The 20,828-nt window shown below is 38.5% G+C and overlaps 1 protein-coding gene across 9 annotated transcripts in view; it reads left to right on the forward strand.

Moving 5' to 3' along the window:
- The window catches only part of MYBPC1 (myosin binding protein C1), an 87,666-nt gene extending 66,838 nt beyond the window's left edge, over positions 1 to 20,828 (forward strand). For 5 of the 9 annotated variants that reach the window (XM_060656617.3, XM_060656623.3, XM_060656621.3 and 2 more), the window contains 7 exons: positions 3,960 to 4,048; positions 7,209 to 7,404; positions 9,405 to 9,544; positions 12,475 to 12,634; positions 13,999 to 14,135; positions 15,984 to 16,170; positions 20,552 to 20,828. In XM_060656617.3, the coding sequence (XP_060512600.2) occupies positions 3,960 to 4,048; positions 7,209 to 7,404; positions 9,405 to 9,544; positions 12,475 to 12,634; positions 13,999 to 14,135; positions 15,984 to 16,170; positions 20,552 to 20,652 (1,010 nt within the window). In that variant the 3' untranslated portion in view covers positions 20,653 to 20,828. Of the gene's footprint in view, positions 1 to 3,959; positions 4,049 to 7,208; positions 7,405 to 9,404; positions 9,545 to 12,474; positions 12,635 to 13,998; positions 14,136 to 15,983; positions 16,171 to 17,895; positions 17,964 to 19,360; positions 19,404 to 20,551 lie in introns of all 9 variants that reach the window. The other 4 variants (XM_060656619.3, XM_078449551.2, XM_060656620.3 and 1 more) reach the window with 3 other exon arrangements.

The raw sequence follows: 20,828 nt of genomic DNA on the forward strand, positions 1-20,828 counted from the left end.
GGCTCTGAGCCGGCTCTGGCGGGGCTGCCCGTTCCCACGGAGGGAGCGTGAATGCAGCGGTGCCAACTTCAGCAACATGGCTCCAGTGGGTCTGCGAGGCCAGAACCGTCTTCATGGTGAGATGAACGCATTATTTGCCCTTTTCAGCGTCTGACCTCCGCCCTGACGGTGCAAAAGCAATGGCGAGTAAAACCACAGGTGCCTCAGCACAGGTCAAGTCAGCGACACGGAACCAGACTAGTTCCTTCCGTCTTCCTCACCACCTTGCACTCGGAGTTAAAATCAGAGGGCCGGCTTTGCCTTGGCATGTTCTTGCTGAAGCATAAAAATTATTCATTTTATTAAACCTTGGTCCTCGAGTACACATTTTTCCTACCTCTATGTGGCAGTGAAATGCAAAGTATATATAAAGACCTCACGCTGCGTGCTATAGCGCAGTGGTTTTCTGCAGAAAGAGGGCTGGTACAACTGAGCCGGAGGCTGAACTAGTGACTTTTCTCACACAATTCCATTTTACTTGAAAACATGGCCACTTGGCAGGCATTTTTAAGAAAACAAATGGAATGAGCCTGTCACTGTGAAGAAAGCAACTTAGAGTTTTTGTTGTCAGCCTTTCAATGAAAAGTGAACTTTGAAGCAAAAATTGGAATTTTGGGAAACTCCTATCCATTGCCATGGACTTGACAGCCCTCAACACTTAAAAACTTTTCTCATGAAAAAATTTTTTTTTCTCATGAAATAGGCGGTGATATTAATAAATGTAGTTTTTATATTGAGTAAGGGAATATGTCAACATTTAGAAGATCTACGTAATGTGGTGAAGTGATGTTTTCCATTAAAAATATGCATGGGTAAGATTTACATTAAAAATGTAAGATAGATTAGTGGATTTTAATGTAACAGAGTATGAAAAGTTAATTGAAGTGGCTTCAGACTCCACGCTGCAGCTCGCCTTTAAGAAATCACAATTTATCATGTTTTAGTGTAGGATCAAAAAGGAATATCCATAATTGTCTGAAAAGTTTATTAAAATATTTCTCGTGTCTGTGCAAAGCCAGATTTTCTTCATTTAAATGACTTCAGCCAATACAACACATTACAACAGACTGAACACAGAAATAGGAGACTCCAGATATCCTCTATTAAGTCAGACATTAAATAGATTTGCTAAAATATAAAATAATTCCATTAAAATGTCATTTATGTTGTTATCTTTAAATTAATAACTAGATATTTGAAAAGTTCAGTTTTAATTTCTAATATGGTAAATATTGATAAACCCACATAAGCAGAAGCTGAGAAATTGCTTTTTTGGGAAGGGTCCTTGATAATTTTTTTTCTTTTTCTAAATTTTTTTTTTTGATGTTTATTTATTTTTGAGACAGAGAGAGCATGAACAGGGGAGGGTCAGAGAGAGAGAGGGAGACACAGAATCTGAAACAGGCTCCAGGCTCCGAGCTGTCAGCACAGAGCCCGACGCGGGGCTTGAACTCACGGAACCGCGAGATCATGACCTGAGCCGAAGTCAGACGCTCAACCGACTGAGCCACCCAGGCGCCCCGGGTCCTTGATAATTTTAAGAGTATGTTAGAAAACTGAGACCAAAACATTTGAGAGTTCCTGTTTCAGGGGAAAGAACACTGGACTGGGGGCCTGGATATCTAAGTTCTAGACCATGTCTGCCACAGACAATTGAGAGTGAGTTGATGGATGGATGGATGGATGGATGGACGGATGGATGGATGGATGGATGGATGGATGCAAGAAAGCATGAAGAGTGGGGCGCCTGGATGGCTCAGTCGGTTAAGCGTCCGACTTTGGCTCAGGTCACAATTTCATGGTTCATGAGTTCAAGCCCCGTATCGGGCTCTGTGCTGACAGCTCAGAGCCTGGAGTCTGCTTTGGATTCCATGTCTCCCTCTCTCTGCCCTTCTCTCACTCATACTCTGTCTCTCTGTCCATCTCTTAAAAATAAATAAACATTAAAAAAATTTTCTAAAAAAAAGCATGAAGAGTATACATTTTCTTAGTAGATTCAGAAGCCAATCTTTTTAAGTTGAATCCTGTTTCCATCATTTATTAGCTAGTGACCTCAGATAAGAGACTTGATCTTCCTGAGCCTTAATTTGTTCATCTGCAAAATGGAGATAATAATAGTATTTGACAAGAGTGCCTGGGTGGCTTGGTCAGTTAAGTGTCTGAGTTCGGCTCAGATAACGATCTCACAGTTCATGAATTTGAGCCCCATGTCAGGCTCTGGAGCCTGCTTTGGATTCTGTGTCATCCTCTCTCTCTCTGCTCCTCCCCTGCTCACACTCTGTCTCTGTCTCAAAAATAAATAAACCTTGAAAAAAAAATTTTAATAATAGTACTTGACACATCAAGAGGCTATCAGAATTAAATATATTGATCCATGTTGCTGCTTTACAGAGTGTTTGCCACATAATAGGCTCTCAATATGTGTTAGCTTTTATTATGATGATGGTTTAGTTTACTACAGAATCTGGCTGAGTCTCCTTTTCCTTATATGTAAAGTTAGGGAGTTACACGATCTCCAAATTCACTTCCAATCCCAACAATCAGTAATCATCATCATCATCATCTCCTCAAGTTTATTGAACACCTACTATTCTCAACCATTAATCCTCACAACAATTGTACAAATTAGGTGCTTTCATCATCCTGATTTTATGGAACAGGTGTCTGAAACCAGAGCTACCATGTATCAGATCCAGTACTCAAACTCAGATCTCTAACTCAGAAGTTCATGCTTCTAAGTAGAGCATAGGACTCAAGCCTGACTCCAGGTTCTTTTTTTTTTTTTTTGAGAGAGAGAGGACACAAGTGAGCAAGAGGCGGAGAGAGAGAGAGAGAGAGAGAGAGAGAGAGAGAGAGAGAATGAATCCCATGAGGGGCAGAGAGAGAGAGAGAGAGAGAAGCATGGCTCACCCAAAGCGGGGTTCATGTTCACCTGAAGTGGGGCTTGAGTTCACCTGAAGTAAGGCTCGAACTCACCCAATGCAGGACTCAAACTCTCGAACTGTGAGATCATGACCTGAGCCAAAATCAAGAGTCAGATGCTTAATCGACTGAGCCACCCACCCAGGTGTCCCAAGGCTAACTCCAGGTTCTAATCCTGGCTGTGTCACCAAAGGCACATTACTCAACCTCCTATCCTCCTGTTTCTTTATCATAAAGTAAAACAGTACCTATCCTACAAGGTGGCCTTGAGGTTTAAATTAGTCCCTTCATCAAAAGTGTTTAGTCCAGTGTCTGCCACATACTAAGCCCTCAAGTGCTGACACCTGTCTCATCCCTGTGAACCTATGAGCCTTTGACTCCCTGCTTCAGATGGGTTTGCAACAACATGCTCTAGTATCTTTATGGTGTTTAATTAATGAACATTAGTACATAGTGGGCTAGGGCCACCTATTATGTACCTCGTAGCCACATGGGGAGAAAGTTACTATCCAATTCCAACAGAATTACCTAAATAACAAGTGCTAGGTACTAAAACTTTGTTTTGTTTTTTTCTGGTGAGAAAAAGTGGGCACTCCTATCAGCTAATGTGCTGCCTATGGATCTTTTGTGGAATGTTCATTGCAGAATGCATTTGCTGTCAGAAACTGAAAAATATATATAAAGTCCTACGAGAAAACTTGGTGTTTTTCTATAAAGTTGTTTTAGACTTATAATGACTGTAAAAATAGGAAGTTGCTATAAAATCAAGGACGTCAAGGATAAGTTCTGTTGAGTCAGACTGTGAAAATATCTCTGCTTGAAGAAAGCATTTAGAACTAAAATTACCATACATAATCTTTTAATGGCACATCTAAGATTTTACTGTAGAGACATCAGCACAAGAATATCCCAGTGACTCTCATGCCAGCATGCTTATGTAAGCCTATTTCCAGTGTACTCTACTGATCGCAAAATTATGCTGTTCTGCCCTCACTCAGAGCCTCCGAAGATTCGCATCCCAAGGCACCTGAAGCAAACCTATATCCGCAGAGTTGGAGAAGCTGTCAATCTGGTTATACCTTTCCAGGTAATAATTCAGGGGCACTTATTTTCTCTTTCCAGTGCTGGGGTGTTTAAGAAGTAGAGACAGGTACTCTAGCACTTAAATTCATCATGACCCAGGACTTCCTCAGAGGGAAAGTAGATAAATAATGCAAGAGATCTGGGGAGTGATTAAACTATCTCGTGCTTGTTGAGAAATCTATCAAACTGATAGATTTTCATTCTGCATGAGATAAATGACACCTAGCTTGGACTGGTCTGAAGATGGGGACTACAGTGGGGCAGAGAGGAAACACCAAGGAGATAGCAAAACAAGAAATGCTTGAAGATGCTTTCTGGTCCTATATATCCGTAAAAGTAGTCTTCATTTTAAGTGAAGCTCTCGGTGTAATATTCAGGAAAACATCATGTGCTTACTTCCCATGATTACCCCAAACCAAAGGAAGAGGGATAACTGAATGTTGAAATCTTGATGCCACTAACTGAAAGATGCAAACACTGTTAAATCATGGCTCCAGCAAAAGATTCTATTGTTTACAAGATTGACCAAGCCTCACCTATAATAGTCAGTTTTGGTCTCATAAACACACACATACGCATACACACACACACACACACACACACACACACACACACACACTGTACCACCACCCCATTACTTGTCTGACTCCTTTTAGGCCCCTAGACAGCACTATTCAATGGAACTTTCTGTGATGGTGGAAATATTTCACAGGTTCAATGTCCAATATGGTAGCCACGAGCCAAATGTGGCCATTGAACACTTGAAATGTGAAACTTGGAACCAGTGCAACTGGGAAGATTAATTTTTAGTTTTCCTTAATTAAAAATTTTTTTTTTTAACATTTATTTATTTTTGGGACAGAGAGAGACAGAGCATGAACGGGGGAGGGGCAGAGAGAGAGGGAGACACAGAATCGGAAGCAGGCTCCAGGCTCTGAGCCATCAGCCTAGAGCCCGACGCGGGGCTTGAACTCGCGGACCACGAGATCGTGACCTGAGCTGAAGTCGGACGCTTAACCGACTGAGCCACCCAGGCACCCCATAGTTTTCCTTAATTTTAATTTGCTTTAGTTTAAACAGCCTTGTAGTTGTTACATCAGACAGCAAGACTTTAGAATCAGAATTTAGGTCTCTGCACACATTTGAACACACACACAGCTCATTCAGACCCAGGCTCCCATGACAAGCAAGCTAAAAGACAGCCAATTCCAGCATCAGCACCCGGGGCCTGCAGCTCGAAGAAGTGATTACCTTCTACATAAAGTGTGCGAAATCAAAACGAAAGCCAAGGAGGACATGAGTATAAACAGGGCAGGGGAGGAAGGAGGTGGCTTGACAAGGTTCCTCCCACTTCTCTCCCCACACAGCCTCAAATAAAACCAGGAGTTGGCACTAGGCAGGCACGTGAGCTGGAGTGGGGCTGCTGAATCTGGGCTGCAAAATGTCCAGTTTTTGTACCATGTCTACTAATGCTAATCCCAATTCCCACATCTTGGGAGTCTGTGTGTCTAACTTCTGACTGGGTCTGGGGGGAGGAAAGACCATGAGAACAGGGACCTCACAGGTATGGCATCCCAGAGGCTGCTCAGCTGCCAGGAAGGGGGCGATGAGACCATTGTGTCATGTTCATCTATTTGCGGAACCTCAAGAGTTCTCATGAACATCTCGTTTGATCCTAAGAAATACCTTGTGAGGCAAGAAGGGCAGATTTCCTTACCACCACTTTACAGGAGAAGAAACTGATGTTCAGAGAAGTTAGGTGACTTGCCCAAGGTCACACAAGTAAATGGCACTTTCAAGAGCAGAGTCCCTGTCTGTGGACACTTCCTCCAGTGCCTTTTTTTTTTTTTCCACTGCATATATTATCGGAAAACTCTGGTTTTTGTTTCCCCAGTAGTGAAAGCAAATTGTACATTTACAGAAGTGAAACCTGGAACTGTTTTTCCTTATCTTTAACAGTATTGTTCTCCACTTCCCACGTGTAAGTCTAAGCACCCCGACCATTCTTCAAGCTCTGTAGGCAGGGGTTTGATGTGGGTCTCTCACATTTTTTATCATAACCTATCAACAAGCCATGTTAGGAGCCCAAAGGAAGGCTATGCCTTACCTGACTGAATTAATCTTCGGCTCCTGTCTGCAGGGTGAGCCTGGGTCTTTGGAAATCCTAGGAAGTTCCTTTGTAATATAAACCAAAACATGTATTTTTGAATTAGATTATAATCCCCCAAAGCTTGCTGTTAAAGCATAGTTTCGGTAGCTAGAAAGAGCAGAGAGAGAATTGTAGACAAGTCTGAAATGAGTGGTACAATGCTGTGGAAATAATATCATGTACATTTAGATAATAATAAAGCACATATGTAGTGTGCAGAAGCTTTAGGAACTTCAGTCTTGGGGCACCTGGGTGGCTCAGTCAGTTAAGCGTCCGACTTGGGCTCAGGTCATGATCTCACAGATCGTGAGTTCAAGCCCCGCATCGGGCTCTGTGCTGACAGCTCAGAGCCTGGAGGCTGCTTCAGATTCTGTGTCTCCCTTTCTCTGCACCTCCCTTGCTTGTGCTCTCTCTCTGTCAAAAACAAATAAACATTTAAAAAGAAATTGGAAAAAAATAATAATAAAAAAACTTCAGTCTTTATAACCATTCTGTGAGATAGGTACTGTCATTGTTCTCATTTTACAGTTTGGGAAATTGAGGCAGAGAGTTTAAATAACTTGCCCAAGGTCACACAGCTATTAAGAGGTAGAGTCAGCATCCAAATACAGATTCCAGGGCCCATATTCTTAACCATTATGCTATGTTATACAGGCTTTGGAGCTAGAGAGACCTGGCGGTAAGACCTGGTTCCAGCACTTACTTAAGTCACAAGGCCTTAGGCAAGTCACTTAATTCCTTTATCCAAAAAGTGAGGATAATGACATTTATTATCTTGATGGGAAGATGAAAGGAAATAGTAAACCTCATGTACCTAATGTAGTGCCTTGCACACAGAATGCAATCAACAGGCAATGCCAGTATTACTGTTTCTGCCATAGTCGCTGACCACCAGGCTGTCTCCAACCTTGCCGAAAATGGGATCAGCAACTGTCATTTTTTGTAACACCGGAAAAAAAATCTTGAAACCATCTGTTTTCCCTCCCCCTCTACTTTTTCCTGTCTTTCTCTTTAGGGAAAACCAAGACCAGAATTAACTTGGAAGAAAGATGGTGCAGAAATTGATAAGAATCAAATAAACATTCGCAACTCTGAGACTGATACAATCATATTTATCAGAAAAGCAGAAAGGAGCCACTCTGGGAAATATGATCTGCAAGTCAAAGTGGAAAAATTCGTGGAAACGGCTTCAATCGATATCCAGATCGTTGGTAGGTCTGGAAGAATGTTCTATCAAAGCAATATTTGTACTAATTGTCCTTGTCATTAAGGCAAGAGTAAGAATTTGTGTTAGAGTGGCTTTCCATAAAATTCTTTTTTTAGAATTAAAATTACATTGGTAAAATTTGTATTTCAAAATACCTTTTTTCTTACTAGAAAAACTAATCATGGAGACTTAGGGCATATATGTTAAAGAAAATTAATATATGTACTTTTTAGTGCAAACCATCTGTACCGCTTCATAATCCAGTTCTCTCTTATTCTGTTTCTCAACTCCTTGATGATGAAACTATTTCCTGTTTTGAATTCTGGCATAAAAAACAAAGCAGATTCTAAACATAGTTTAACATGTTTCATACCACACCTAAATTTTTCAACTAATACAGTTTTAATGGAGAGGGAAGAGTTTTTTTAAATGTAAGGAAGATGTACCTAAATAGTTAAACACCTAATTGGTTATTCCTACAGGGCTAGATACTCACTCTCCTGTCCAAATAAATGAATAAATAAGTGTAGGTCTTACTTCTGTCCAGAGTTAGGGTAATAGAGGGAGGATCTCTCACAGATAGGCCCTTCTCACTTGAACTGTTCTGTAATTTTTGCAATGCGAAGAAATTGCATTTAAGAGCATAGCTACAGAAGCCTTGTTTCCAGTCCAGTCATTTTTATTATTATATTTCAGCAAATTTGCTGAAACTAGGAGTTTTCTCACTAAAGGAGAAACTTCCTGTTGGCTGAAATTTCACGCCCTTTAAGCTAAGTACTGTCTTCCTACTGGCTAACCGTTCTTGATTTCTGTTAAGTTGAGGGGAGTGCTGAGGCTACCCTGTGCCCTTGGATCTGGCTGGGCTCCATTCTAATGGGAACCCCCATGGAAGCCCCCACTCTAACGGGAGCCTCCAGGTCTGGAAGAGCACCTTCCCTCTGAAACACACAGAAGGACTTCTCTTTTCCACTTTGCCATGTAGTTACTTTAACAGGTAGTTCTAAGTGCCCAGGACATTGCTTGCACACTCAAAGTGTTCAATAAATAATGATTATTATTCTAGTTATTTTATTGGTTTCAAATTTAACATTGGCAGAGAGATAAAATAAGTTTTCTTCATGCACGTTAAAGGCACCTTTTGGGTACAGCAGAGGAACCCACTCACAGGCTGTGGCCTCCGTGCCTCACGCCAAAAGCCAGAGCTGCTTGGCCCAGATGGGCTCTAAGATTTGGAGCCCAGGGTCAGCTTACATTTCCCATCAGGCAGTGTAGCTTTGTGATTCATTGCCAGTAGCCTGCTCTTGGAGTGAAGGTTGATGAGGTTTGAAATTTCATTTAAATTTTCCTTTCAAAATCCTTGTCTTTCCATGAAGATAAAAGTCAAGAGTTTCCAGATGAGCTTAGCTGGAGTGCATTCCACTCTCCTAAAGTTTAAGGATGGTGAAAGAAATGTGGGTAGAAATGCAGGGAAGGAAGGGCATTTTAAAATATCTTCCTACAATGAAGTACAGTAGTCCTGTTTATTGATGGAGACAGGTTCCCAGACATCTGAAACTGTGAGTAGTACCAAACTCTATATATGCTGTTTTGTCCTATACATACATACCTATGATAAAATTCAATTTATAAATTAGGCACAGTAAGAGATTAACAAAAGTAACTAACAATAAAACAGAACAAGTACAACCATGTACCGTAATAAAAGTTAATCTCTCTCACAAAATATCTCACTGTACTGTACTCACCCCTCTTCTGATGATGTGAGATGATAAAATGCCTACATGATGACATGAAGTAAGGTGAATGATGCAGGCGTTGTGACGTAGCATTAGGTTACCACTGACTTTCTGACACTGTATCAGAAGGAGGAGCATCTGCTTCCGGATCTTGGTTGCCTGGGGTAATGGAAACCTCTGAAAGCAAAACAGCCATTAAGGTGGGGGACCACTGCATATGTTGGGAGGGAAAATGACCTCATAATGATGTCATGAATTCGTCCTCTAGACCGTCCAGGTCCACCTCAACTGGTGAAGATTGAGGATGTCTGGGGAGAGAATGTTGCTCTATCATGGATACCACCAAAGGATGATGGAAATGCAGCCATCACAGGGTACACGATCCAGAAAGCTGATAAGAAGAGCATGGTAAGGTCTGGCCATCTCTGGTTCAGCAGCAGCAAAATCGCATTTCATCAAAAGTAAAGGGGGGCAGGGCATGAGGTCCTCTTAAGGACATGAATATTTACTTTGCTTGGTTATCATGAGGCTAAAACAGTATAAAGCAGCTGACATAGTACTCAATAGAATTCAATAAATTCATTTGTTCAACAAATATTTAGTCACTCTGGATTCTGACTCAGATTTATATCCATGCAACTCTTTCTCCTTGTAAAATAAATGTTGGATAACATGTATAGAAAGAGACCAGTTAGAAAAGAAAGATTCTGAAGAGAACAGCATGTGCAAAGCTCCTGAAGAGGGAAGGAGCTTATTAGTGTGTTCAAGAGGCAACCTAGTCGGAGTATGATTTATTATTACCTGTATTTAATAGATGAGGAAACTGAGGCTCAGAAAGGATAAATGACTTGCTAGAGATCACCAGTTTAAATGTTAAGGTCTAGGTGCTCCTGCATCAGAATCCATCCTCTACACCGTACTACTGCCCTACCTGTATGTGAATGAATGAATAAATGAATATTTGGGCACACAATGGCATCGAGCCCCTCTTCCTTCTCATAGGAAGAGTGAAATATCATACTTAATGATATTGACAGGAAGTCTTCAGGCATTTACGCTAGTAGATGTCAGGAAGAACTTGTCTTCTTGGATAGCCAGTCAAGTCCAGGTGAACCTGGACGGACTTTCTCACTGTTGACTGAGTTCTAACTGGTGACAGAGACTGATCCCCAACCTCTGCACCCCTGTGTTTCTGTCTGTCCAGTGTAACCCCCAGGAGATACCACACCATTGTCTCATTGTGGCCACAGATGCTACTCTTCACTTAAATTCCTGTTGTCATTCATAACTTCATAGACATTTTTTTCATTATGTGTGCCAACACATTAATTTATTCTTCATTCACTATATGTTGAGCACTGTTCTAGCTACTGGATCGGGGGGAAAAAAAGGAGCACTCACAATCTAGGCAAGAAGAAAAACATTATAAAACCAAATGACAAAGCCATACAATAAATGCTGGAATAAATTTTGGAATAAAGTGCTCTGGGAATAAAGGAAGTCATAACTACATTTGCCTGGTGTCCTAAAAATATTCAAAATATGGACCACCCGGGTGGCTCAGTCGGTTAAGTGTCCAATACCTGATCTCATCTCAGGTCTTGATCTCAAGGATGTGAGTTCAAGCCACTTTGTGTTGGGCTCTTACTCTGGGCATGGAGCCTACTTAAAAAATATATATCTAAAATACTGAGATAATGATGGCCCCTAAAAATTCTAAGAAAAATCCTTTTCCTTTATGCACTTTTTATCAGAAAATGTATTTTCTTGGGGCACCTGAAAGCATGTGGCTCAGCTGGTTAAGCGTCCAACTCTTGATTTCGGCTCAGGTCATGATCTGATGATTCATGGGTTCAACCCCAAGTCTGGCTCTGACAGGGTGGAACCTGCTGGTGATTCTCTCTCTCTCTCTCTCTCTCTCTCTCTCTTTCTCTCTTTCTTTCTGCCCTTCCCCCATGCTCTCTCTCTCTCTCTTTCTCTCTCTCAATATAAATAAAAATAAAATTTAAAAACATCTAAAAAATGTATTTTCTCAATTAGTGGTACTAAACATCTGTGGTTCTCTACTGGTTGCAAGATAAACTTTGAGACCACTATATTTCTTGGTATGGTGAGGAAAAATTGAAAAGAAAATTACTTGTTTTAGCTTCTCAATCATTCATTCATTCATTCATTCGGGTAGTCAATAAACATTTATTTTGTGCATAGTACCTACTATGTGCCAGGTATTATAATAGGCACTGGAGATACAGGGGTAAGAAGAAAAGTTGTGTTTTCTTCTCATCGTGCTGTGTCCATTTCAGTGGAGGAGGTAGACAGGAAACAAGTAAAACAGTAAATATATGATGTAATTTAAGGTAGCAAGTGCTGCAAAGAAACTTAGCCAGGTTAAGGTGAGAGAGTATAACCAGCACAGAATGGTGGGAGGGTGAACAGTCAGGGAAGAGGTTTAATATCTGAGCAAAGACCCGGAAGAACCTACTTTAATAATATTAGGCAAACTTATTGGGTGATATTAATTTTTCTCTAGTGATTTAGCATCATCTCTTCTTCAGAATAGATGTTTGCACAAAAATCCTTTTTTAACGTTTTTTTTCAAATTTATTCTTGAGAGAAAGAGAGAGCGGGGGAGTGGCAGAGAGAGAGGGGACCAGAGAATCCAAAGTGGGCTCTGCACTGACAGCAGACAGCCTGATTTGGGGCTCGAACTCACAAACCGCAAGATCATGACCTGAGCCAAAGTTGGACGCTTAACTGACTGAACCACCCAGGCACCCCTGTTTACACTAAAATTCTAAAATCAGATGTTGTTATACAAAAGATAGGTGACAGACACTGTACACTTAGGAAGAAAATATAAAGGTAGGAGTTGACATCTAGGGTATATGAATCTAATGTGTAAATGAAGATTAAACTATAGGGGTGCCTAGGTGGCTCAGTCGGTTAAACATCTGACTCTTGCTTTCAGCTCAGGTCATGATCTCATGGTTCGTGAGTTCAAGGTCCCTCATCGGGCTCTGTGCTGATAGTGTGGAACCTGCTTGGGATTCTCTGTCTCCCTCTCTCGCTGCCCTTCCCTGACTCACGCTCTCTCTCTCTCTCAAAAAAAAAAAATAAATAAAGATTTTAAAAATATTAAATTATACATAATCAAGTATAAGTATATTATAAAATGTTAAACAAATTAAATGTACGTTGTTAGTACTCTTAATATAAAAATCAGTGCTATTTTTCTCATAGTTAATAAAACATCCCCACTGTTTATTCTAATCAACAGTTGGAATAGTTGTGTGTTTTTAGATGATTTTTCTCAAAAAAAAATTTTTTTTTTCCTTTAGGAATGGTTCACTGTCATTGAGCATTATCACCGAACCAATGCTACCATTACTGAACTGGTCATAGGAAATGAATATTATTTCCGGGTCTTTGCTGAGAACATGTGTGGCCTCAGCGAGGATGCAACAATGACTAAGGAGAGTGCTGTGATCGCCAAGGATGGTGAGTTAGCAGTGGACTCATATAAGGAGGTTCTGGACTCAATTCCAGTATGTGGGGGTGTGAGGGGTTTCCTTTTGTTTTTGTTTTGTTTTGTTTTGTTTTATAGAGGCTTCCCTACCACGATTAAATCCAATCTCCAGCCCCTCTCCCTTCCCTGGAGGTCTGGGGATGGGACTGAAAGTTTGAAACCACTAATCACAGCTGGCAACAAGTCCCCATCCTTCAGTCCAAAGGTCACCTCATTAATTTAACAAAAGACCCTTTTATAACTTTCCTCCCTTAGGAAATTTCAAGGGTTTTAGGAGCTCTGTGACAGAAATGGGGCCAGAAGACCAAATATTTACAGTGAAGTCTTGGATTGCGAGTGTTCCGCAGGACGCGAACATTTCTAATGTCTTTTTATGAGATAAACGAGTTGTCTTGCAGTGCTAGTAGTATGTGATGCCGGTCATCACGTGATCATAACTAAGCCAATGTTTCCTGAAATTCACTTTGATATACCAGTGCTTTGGATTACAAGCATGTTTCCGGAATGAATTATGCTTGCAAACCAAGGTTTTAATGTATTTCTTATTATAAATCACAATATTACAACTGGACATCTGGAAACCCCAGTTTTCAATGACTAGATGTTCTCAAAAGACTGGCTATAGAGATGTGGTGAAAGGGAATTCAGAAACTGATACACACACATTTTTAAATTGTGGTAAAAATGTTTGAGTAAAATGTTGATTTTTACCAGTAAAAATTTTTATTTTTATTTATTTTTTAACTGTTTATTTATGTATTTTGAGAGGGGGTGGGCAGAGAGAGGGAGAGAGGGCATCCCAAGCAGTCTCCACTCTGTCAGCACAGTGCCCAACGTGGGGCTCAATCTCACAAACTGAGATTATGACCTAAGCTAAAATCAAGAATCAGAGGCTTAACTGATTGAACAACCCAGGGTGCCCCTTATTTTTATTTTTAATATTGCATTTTTTAAAAAATATAAACTTTCTGACTTCTTTCCAACTTCTGGGCTGTGGGTCTGGATGGCTAAAATCAGAGATAGGAATTTCATTTCCTCATAAACCACTGTCCTTAAAGTCCTCATTGCTCATTGCCTTTACATTAAAATATACTGTTGATCAAAATATTCAGATACCAGATTCTTCTCAGTATTTCTTTCAGTCTCAGATGACCATACTGACTTTGTGTCCCAGGTGCGATTGTCCGTTTGTACACTTCAGAATGAATGTTGTGTGGAATTCACCCATATTTTTACATGTTTTTATAAGCTCAGGGGAGTTTTAACCATGAATAAAGTATGCCAAGAATGACATATTCTCAGGCCAATTTGTGTTTTTCTAATGCTTGTTTTTAAGGTAAAATCTACAAAAATCCAGTGTATGAAGATTTTGATTTCACGGAGGCACCCATGTTTACTCAGCCTTTGGTTAACACCTATGCTGTGGCTGGTTACAATGCCACCCTGAACTGCAGTGTGAGAGGAAATCCTAAGGTACCATTTTTTCAATCACATTAGTTAAATTTAAGAATTAGTCCCAAATTCCCCTTTGTTTTTAAAATTTTTTTTAACATTTTAATTTATTTTTGAGAGACCGAGCATGAGCGGGAGAGGGGCAGAGAGAGAGGGAGACACAGAATCCAAAGCAGGCTCCAGGTTCTGAGCTGTCAGCACAGAGCCTGATGCGGGGCTCAAACCCACAAACCATGAGATCATGACCTGAGCTGAAGTCGGACACTTAACTGACTGAGCCACCCAGGCGCCCCCAAATCCCTTTTTTGTTTTATGTTAGACACATTATAATTGCAAATAACAATATAAGTTGTGCTATTGTATCTTTTTCTGGGATAGGGAGGAGAGTGCAGCATTGTGGTGTTGGTGGATAATTAGGTCCACTATTTAAATACAGTAGTAAAAAAATGCTTATATTTCTTTACTAAATAAAAGATGACTATTTAGGAAAACCCAAAACACCCATTTTAAAATATACTGAGAGGTAAGGAGATGGAAGTAATATTGTTTCACCTGAAAAATCTGGTGGTAATATTGATTCATCAAATTTTCTAAAATAGATTAAAGCAAGTGATGATACTGTAATGCAAGGCAGAATATAAAATGTGCTGTCCTAGGAAGGAAGAAATCATATCTGATTGAAGAGATTTAGAAAGGTTTTAAGGTTTCTTGATGGCATTTGAAAAGAGCAACGAATTAATGAATGTTGCCCATAGAGATATTTTTTTCCTGGTGGCACCGTGGAAAAAGTGCCCTAGAATTTGGAAACATTGCAAAGTGGTATGATTCCTGCATATACCATCAGCAGGAATAGATGAGTCAAGGGAGAAGTTACACTGAGAATGAGAGGAAGATCCTGAATTCATCTTTATTTGGAAGTGATGTCGGTACAAGCAGGAATGACCAGGAGGGAGAGGAGAGGTCACCAGAGCTTAAGAGAAAGGCCAGAGCTGTGACTCATCCTAGGCATGGGGGTGCTATATTCCATCTCTTGGAGCCGAAACTATAGAAAGGAATATCATTGAGGAAAGAGACTAGTAAGCAAAAAGCCAAAGTCCAAGGGGTAAGCCTCAGTGAATGCTCCCATTTGAAAGGACGAAGAAGGATGGAGGGAGGAAGATGATGGTATGAAGGAGATAGAAAAGAAAGTCTCTAGAGTCTGAGCAAGGCAAAAGCATATAAGAGGCAGAAGAGAGAATATGGAGAGTGTACATTTACCAAAGGGAGAAGAGAATATGGGAAGGGAGGGGGGAGGGTCAAGGGTGATCGAATGTAATTCAGAGGCCAAGGAGAATAGAGTCAGCTTCCCGGGTGACTGGTCGTTACTGATCTTGCATTATCTGAAGTGGGCCCATTCCACTAGATGATGAATAGAGCTCTTTGAGGAGAGATGAAATGGTGAGGAGGCATAAGCAGCCCCTAAAGAATTAGAAAAGAATGTCAGGGAAAGGAAGTGGGGAAAATCAGATGGTTGTGACACCTTATGAGGATTCTCTGAAAAATGCCCAGCAACATACACTCTCCAGGGTAAGTTGACATCAGGAACCTGTAGATCAAATTAGAATGCATCTGAATTCATTTGGGAAGAGAGCCCCAGAGCTGTCTTCTGAACAAGTCTGGCTTGCTTCAGACCTGCCCATTTGTTTTCTTGCCAAGCACCATGTAGAATTTAATTTGAAAGGAACAGTGCTCAAGTAGATGTGGATTCTTCTCAGATATACTTTCTTTCTAAGCCGTGCTTTAAAATTTGGTCACTGGCTTTAATGGTCTATTATTTATTATGCTAAATACTGATATATTTTGACTTATTTTCTTCAATCTTAACTTCAGCCCAAAATAACCTGGATGAAAAACAAAGTTGCTATTGTGGATGACCCAAGATACAGGATGTTCAGCAACCAAGGGGTCTGTACTCTGGAGATTCGCAAGCCTAGCCCCTATGATGGAGGCACTTACTGCTGCAAAGCTGTCAATGACCTTGGGACAGTGGAGATCGAATGCAAACTGGAGGTGAAAGGTATGACATCAAAGATCTCATGTATAAACTGAAATGAAAGAAAATCATTTATTTATCGTCCTTACTGCAAAATCCAAATTACGTGCTAAAATGTTTGGGGGTGGCAGAGGAAGGGGAGAGAGAATTCTGGGACAGAAGACATTATTACATTCTGCATTCACTCTGATTTGTTTAAATAGACTTATTCTCATCTCTTGCAATTCTTGTTAACTAAATGAATATTAATGTCAGTGGAACGCTAGCATGTGTACAGCATGGTGAGGATGAGTAAAGTCAAGGGAATATGACTTTCATGATATAATCCATTTATTTAAAAAGTCTAGTGCAAAAGCTCATCTAATGAAGCTACAATTAAGGAATTTACACTATTTTTAATTAGTTTACTATTTTGTGAAACGTCTAATATATATATGGGTAAGTTTGCTAATTTAGCATTTAATATTGCACATAGAGAATATAGCATATCCATATTATTGTATTATAATCAGTTGCTTTTAAAATCTCATTAAAAATTTTCCATTTATAGGTATGTATTTCATTTATACTAGTTTTTAGAAATGCTGCAACTAATGTAAACCAAGAAAACATATAAGGATTTATGTGGTAGAAAAGTCTCAGAATAACCTGTCATCTTAATCAATTTTTATAGTAATTGGGTGTAATTTTTATACTGGAGTTTTTTTCTTGACAATCGAATGGTACTTTGGGATACCATGAAAACTATAGCTGTCAGAGTCTCTGTTATGAGATAATGGGTGACATGATCCTAATGTCTTTTCTCTTTTTCTTATTATGTTATATTGCTTTTCTGTGATAGCCAAAATCTTTATTTTTTCTACCTCTCTGTAATGAAGAAATTATGATTCAAAAGTCAGAAAGATAACTTTGTAAATATCTATTTTAGAAAAAGATAGTAAATACTTAAGGTATTAATATTAAAAAAGAGGTTTTAGTCTTAAATCTAGTATAAATAAAGACACTTCTGGAAAAAATTTTTTCATAACTTAAAAAAACAGTATTCTTTCTGCTATGATTTCTGTCCATTCTCAAGTAATACAGTATAGTAGATTGATAACTGAATAAGTAGAAATGTTTAAATTTTTTTCTCTAAAATATAAAACAATAATATTCTTACAAAGTGTCAAACATGACTATTGAGAAAGTGTTTACAAATTTAAGCATTATTTTTATCTGTTTATTAGTTCTAAATTCAAACTAAGTTAAGAGTTGCAAATATATCTGGTTTCTCAACCCCTAGCTTTTTTAAAGTATTGTTGGTACTTATGTCTCAATATCCAACAAAATCCAACAAAAAACTAGTACTACTTATGCATGCTTTGGAAATAAAAGAATGTTGCTAATGGTGTAAAATGATTATTTCATAAATGGTTCAACATTTGGGATCCTCCATAGAAGCAAATAATACTATACAGATAGATGATATATCATTTATAGTAATTATATAGTAAATTATATAGTAACTGAATTTAATAATATAAAGAATGTATCCTAGTACATGAGTTCATAATAAGGCATCAACTGTGGTATATTGGTGAAAACTTTTAGTCCTAAGAGTAAACCCAAGATTGTTTATCATCAGATTGTTATCTGATAATAGGTGACTTGAATCAAGTTAAGCTGTGAAAAAAAAAAAAAAAAAAAGAAAAAGGTAAGAATGTCAACTGAGAATAAATAAATACTGGTACAAATATTCTAATTCTACAGTGATATATCAAGGACTAAATACCCCTGGACAACCAATCTTCCTGGAGGGGCAGCAACAGGTTTTAAAAGTTCATATCCCACTGGATATTTCTACTTTCTGTTCCATTCCTCTTACATGAAATCGCACTTTGCATGTAAAGCTTGACTTTCTCATTTGCTTTTCATTGTATCTGTTAGCAGCTCATGGCATACAGTGTTTATGCCATGAACAGGAAGGCCAAATTATTCAAGGATATTAATTAATGTAGGCACTATGTTTTGTCAGAAAACTAAGTACCATACCACACATCCCCATAAATAAAGCCAAAGAGCTACATTTTAAGATGACCTCACTGGAGATATCAGATTATCAAAACTTGGGAATCAATGACATTTCTTTAATATTTTCATTTTCCAAATGAAGAGAAATATGATCTTCCTTTAAGATAATTTCTGCTGTAGTTTCCTTAGATTCATGTTGAGCATTTTTAATTTACTAAGTTGTAGGAAAAATATTCTAGATGTTTTTGATGAAGAGAGGACACAAATATTTAGAATATTTAGATCCAATATTTGGAAACTTTCATATTTAAGATTTCCAATGAAATATTTACCAATAGAATATCTATGACCTATCCATCTGTTGGACATTTTGGATATTTTCATGGAACTAAAATTATTTCATATATTTGTGAACTTGAAAGAAAATTTTGGGTCCCATTACTAAATGTATTAAACAATAAATGAGTGCTATTCTACAAGTATAATTCACCCCCATTTGGAATAATGAATTGAGAAGTTCTTTGGGACTGGGTAAACAACCTGATGTAAACTCTAATGTTGTAAATCTATGCCTGAGTTTACAATTCCCAGAGATAATGTCAGCTTGCAAAAGATGACCAAATTAGGGCTCTTTCTTTAAGGTTTTGTAGATTATACATAGAGTAGCTTTCTACCCTAAGTTTGTTTAGGCCTTGTGTTTATTTAGATCAGTCATATATAATCAGTTCAGAATACAATATTATAGAATATACTAGTTTAATATTTTTATCTACTTGATAATTTTGCCTTTTAGCATTTCAACATATATATATGTACACTAATGCTTTGTCTCTTGTCTCTGTTTTTCTTTTGTTGAAAAACACAATATATATATGTTGTAGGTTTTTTTTTTTAAGCTAATGGTTTGGAAGCTTTTACCATAAATATTCACTGTACAATCAAGTTGGCTTTGCCACCTGATCAGGCAAAGTTGTTGTGCATATTAATAAATGTTTTACATATTAATTATCCTTTTGAAGTGACTGGATCCCTGCCCTTCACTCCATATGCTTCTATTTTCCTACATCTTTCACATGACTAAGGATTAATGAAATCACCTCATCATAATCATGACTATAATTTCATCCAACAAGTACTCAACTTTGGTTTTAGCACTTTATTAATGCTTACAACTTCTCTCTCTCTTTCTCTCTCTTTCCCTTAGTTGTAGCACAGTAAGGATTTTTGAATGTATATTATCATCTAAGGTAAGCTTTCATATGGTTTTGGCATATGAAGCTTATGACTGTCATAAGCCATACAAAGCCTGTGGAGTATGGCATGATTTTCATTCTGTAATCCAATGAAAATAGACTATTTAAAATCTCTAACTTTGTAGTTTTAATTTGTATTTAAGTATCTTGACATTAACAGCTAGTACTTATTCATCACAACAATCTCCTGTTGACATGAAGCAAGTTGTTGAATGCAGTAAAGCATGAATTAATGCAGTTAATGTTGATGAAAATGATACCCAAGCATTCTGAACGCTTTGCATCAAGGAATGGACATGTACATAAGCGGCATCATTTCTACCAATATGTGACTTGAATTTTTTTTTTTTTTAAAAAGGAGAATGACTTTCCCAAATTTGCATTAAAGAAGTTTTAAGAATGTTCAAATGGCATGCTGTTTTTGCCTGGACGTGAGTTTATTAGCAAGTAGTGAAGCACTTCCTTAAAGGACCATGAATTTTTATAGTTTCATGGGTTCTCTTGTGAAGGGGTACTTTTATTTTATAAATATAATTCAGACACATGGAAGGTAAGTTTCAAATAGTAGTAGGATTTTTCACGTTCAGAAGGCATTGGACACGTTTTACTATTTTTAACAAAATCTTTCCAATTTTTGCACTTTGATAGTGTATAAATAGCCAAAATTAAAGGAGTGGTTCCTTTTTTCTTCTCCACTGTGCTTGAGTTGGAGTTCTTTGTGCTAAATTAAAAGGAACATTAACGAACAGGAAAACAGTTCTTCTCACTGATTCATAACATGGTCTACATCTACTCTGCCATTCAACCAGAAGGCTTAAATCATCTATAGAAGAATCCCAAAACCCAAAAGAGCAATAGATCCTTTCCAAAACCAGTTAGGAATTTAAACTAAGATGGAATAATAGCAGGGAACAAGAAACTGCTATGGATCTGCCGGGAACTTGCTTTTCCTTCTAGATGCCAACTGCTTTAAATTCTAAATGTACTAAATGCAGGCGATTTCCCAGTAGGACTGAATGAATCTTTGTGACTAACTGGAACATAATTAGTCACATTTCTAGGCAGCTAGTCAGGAAGTAGTATTTCAGTAATTTTTCATGTAGACGGTTTTGACTTGGCCTTTTCCTTTTTGTCCTCTCTAGGTGGTCTTTCCTTCTGCAGGCTTCTCTTGCAAGGCGTACCTCCTAACATAATTGATTCATATTTGCGAGACTTGCAATCAAGCAACCCTGAGGAATACTAAGGGCCTGGGCCCTGCCTCCCTACACTCCACTGCTTTGAAATCTGATTGCAATGAGAAAGCATTTTCTGTTTTCCACCAGCACCCAAGTGTGGTTGTTTTCTTTCCTCCTGATGTTAAAGAAAAAAAAAAAATGTTTGCACGGGATTGCTTAATTAAAAATTGCATACAAAATTTCA

This window comes from Panthera onca, chromosome B4, assembly GCF_046562875.1.
Source record: "Panthera onca isolate mPanOnc1 chromosome B4, mPanOnc1 haplotype 2, whole genome shotgun sequence".
NCBI lineage: Eukaryota > Metazoa > Chordata > Mammalia > Carnivora > Felidae > Panthera > Panthera onca.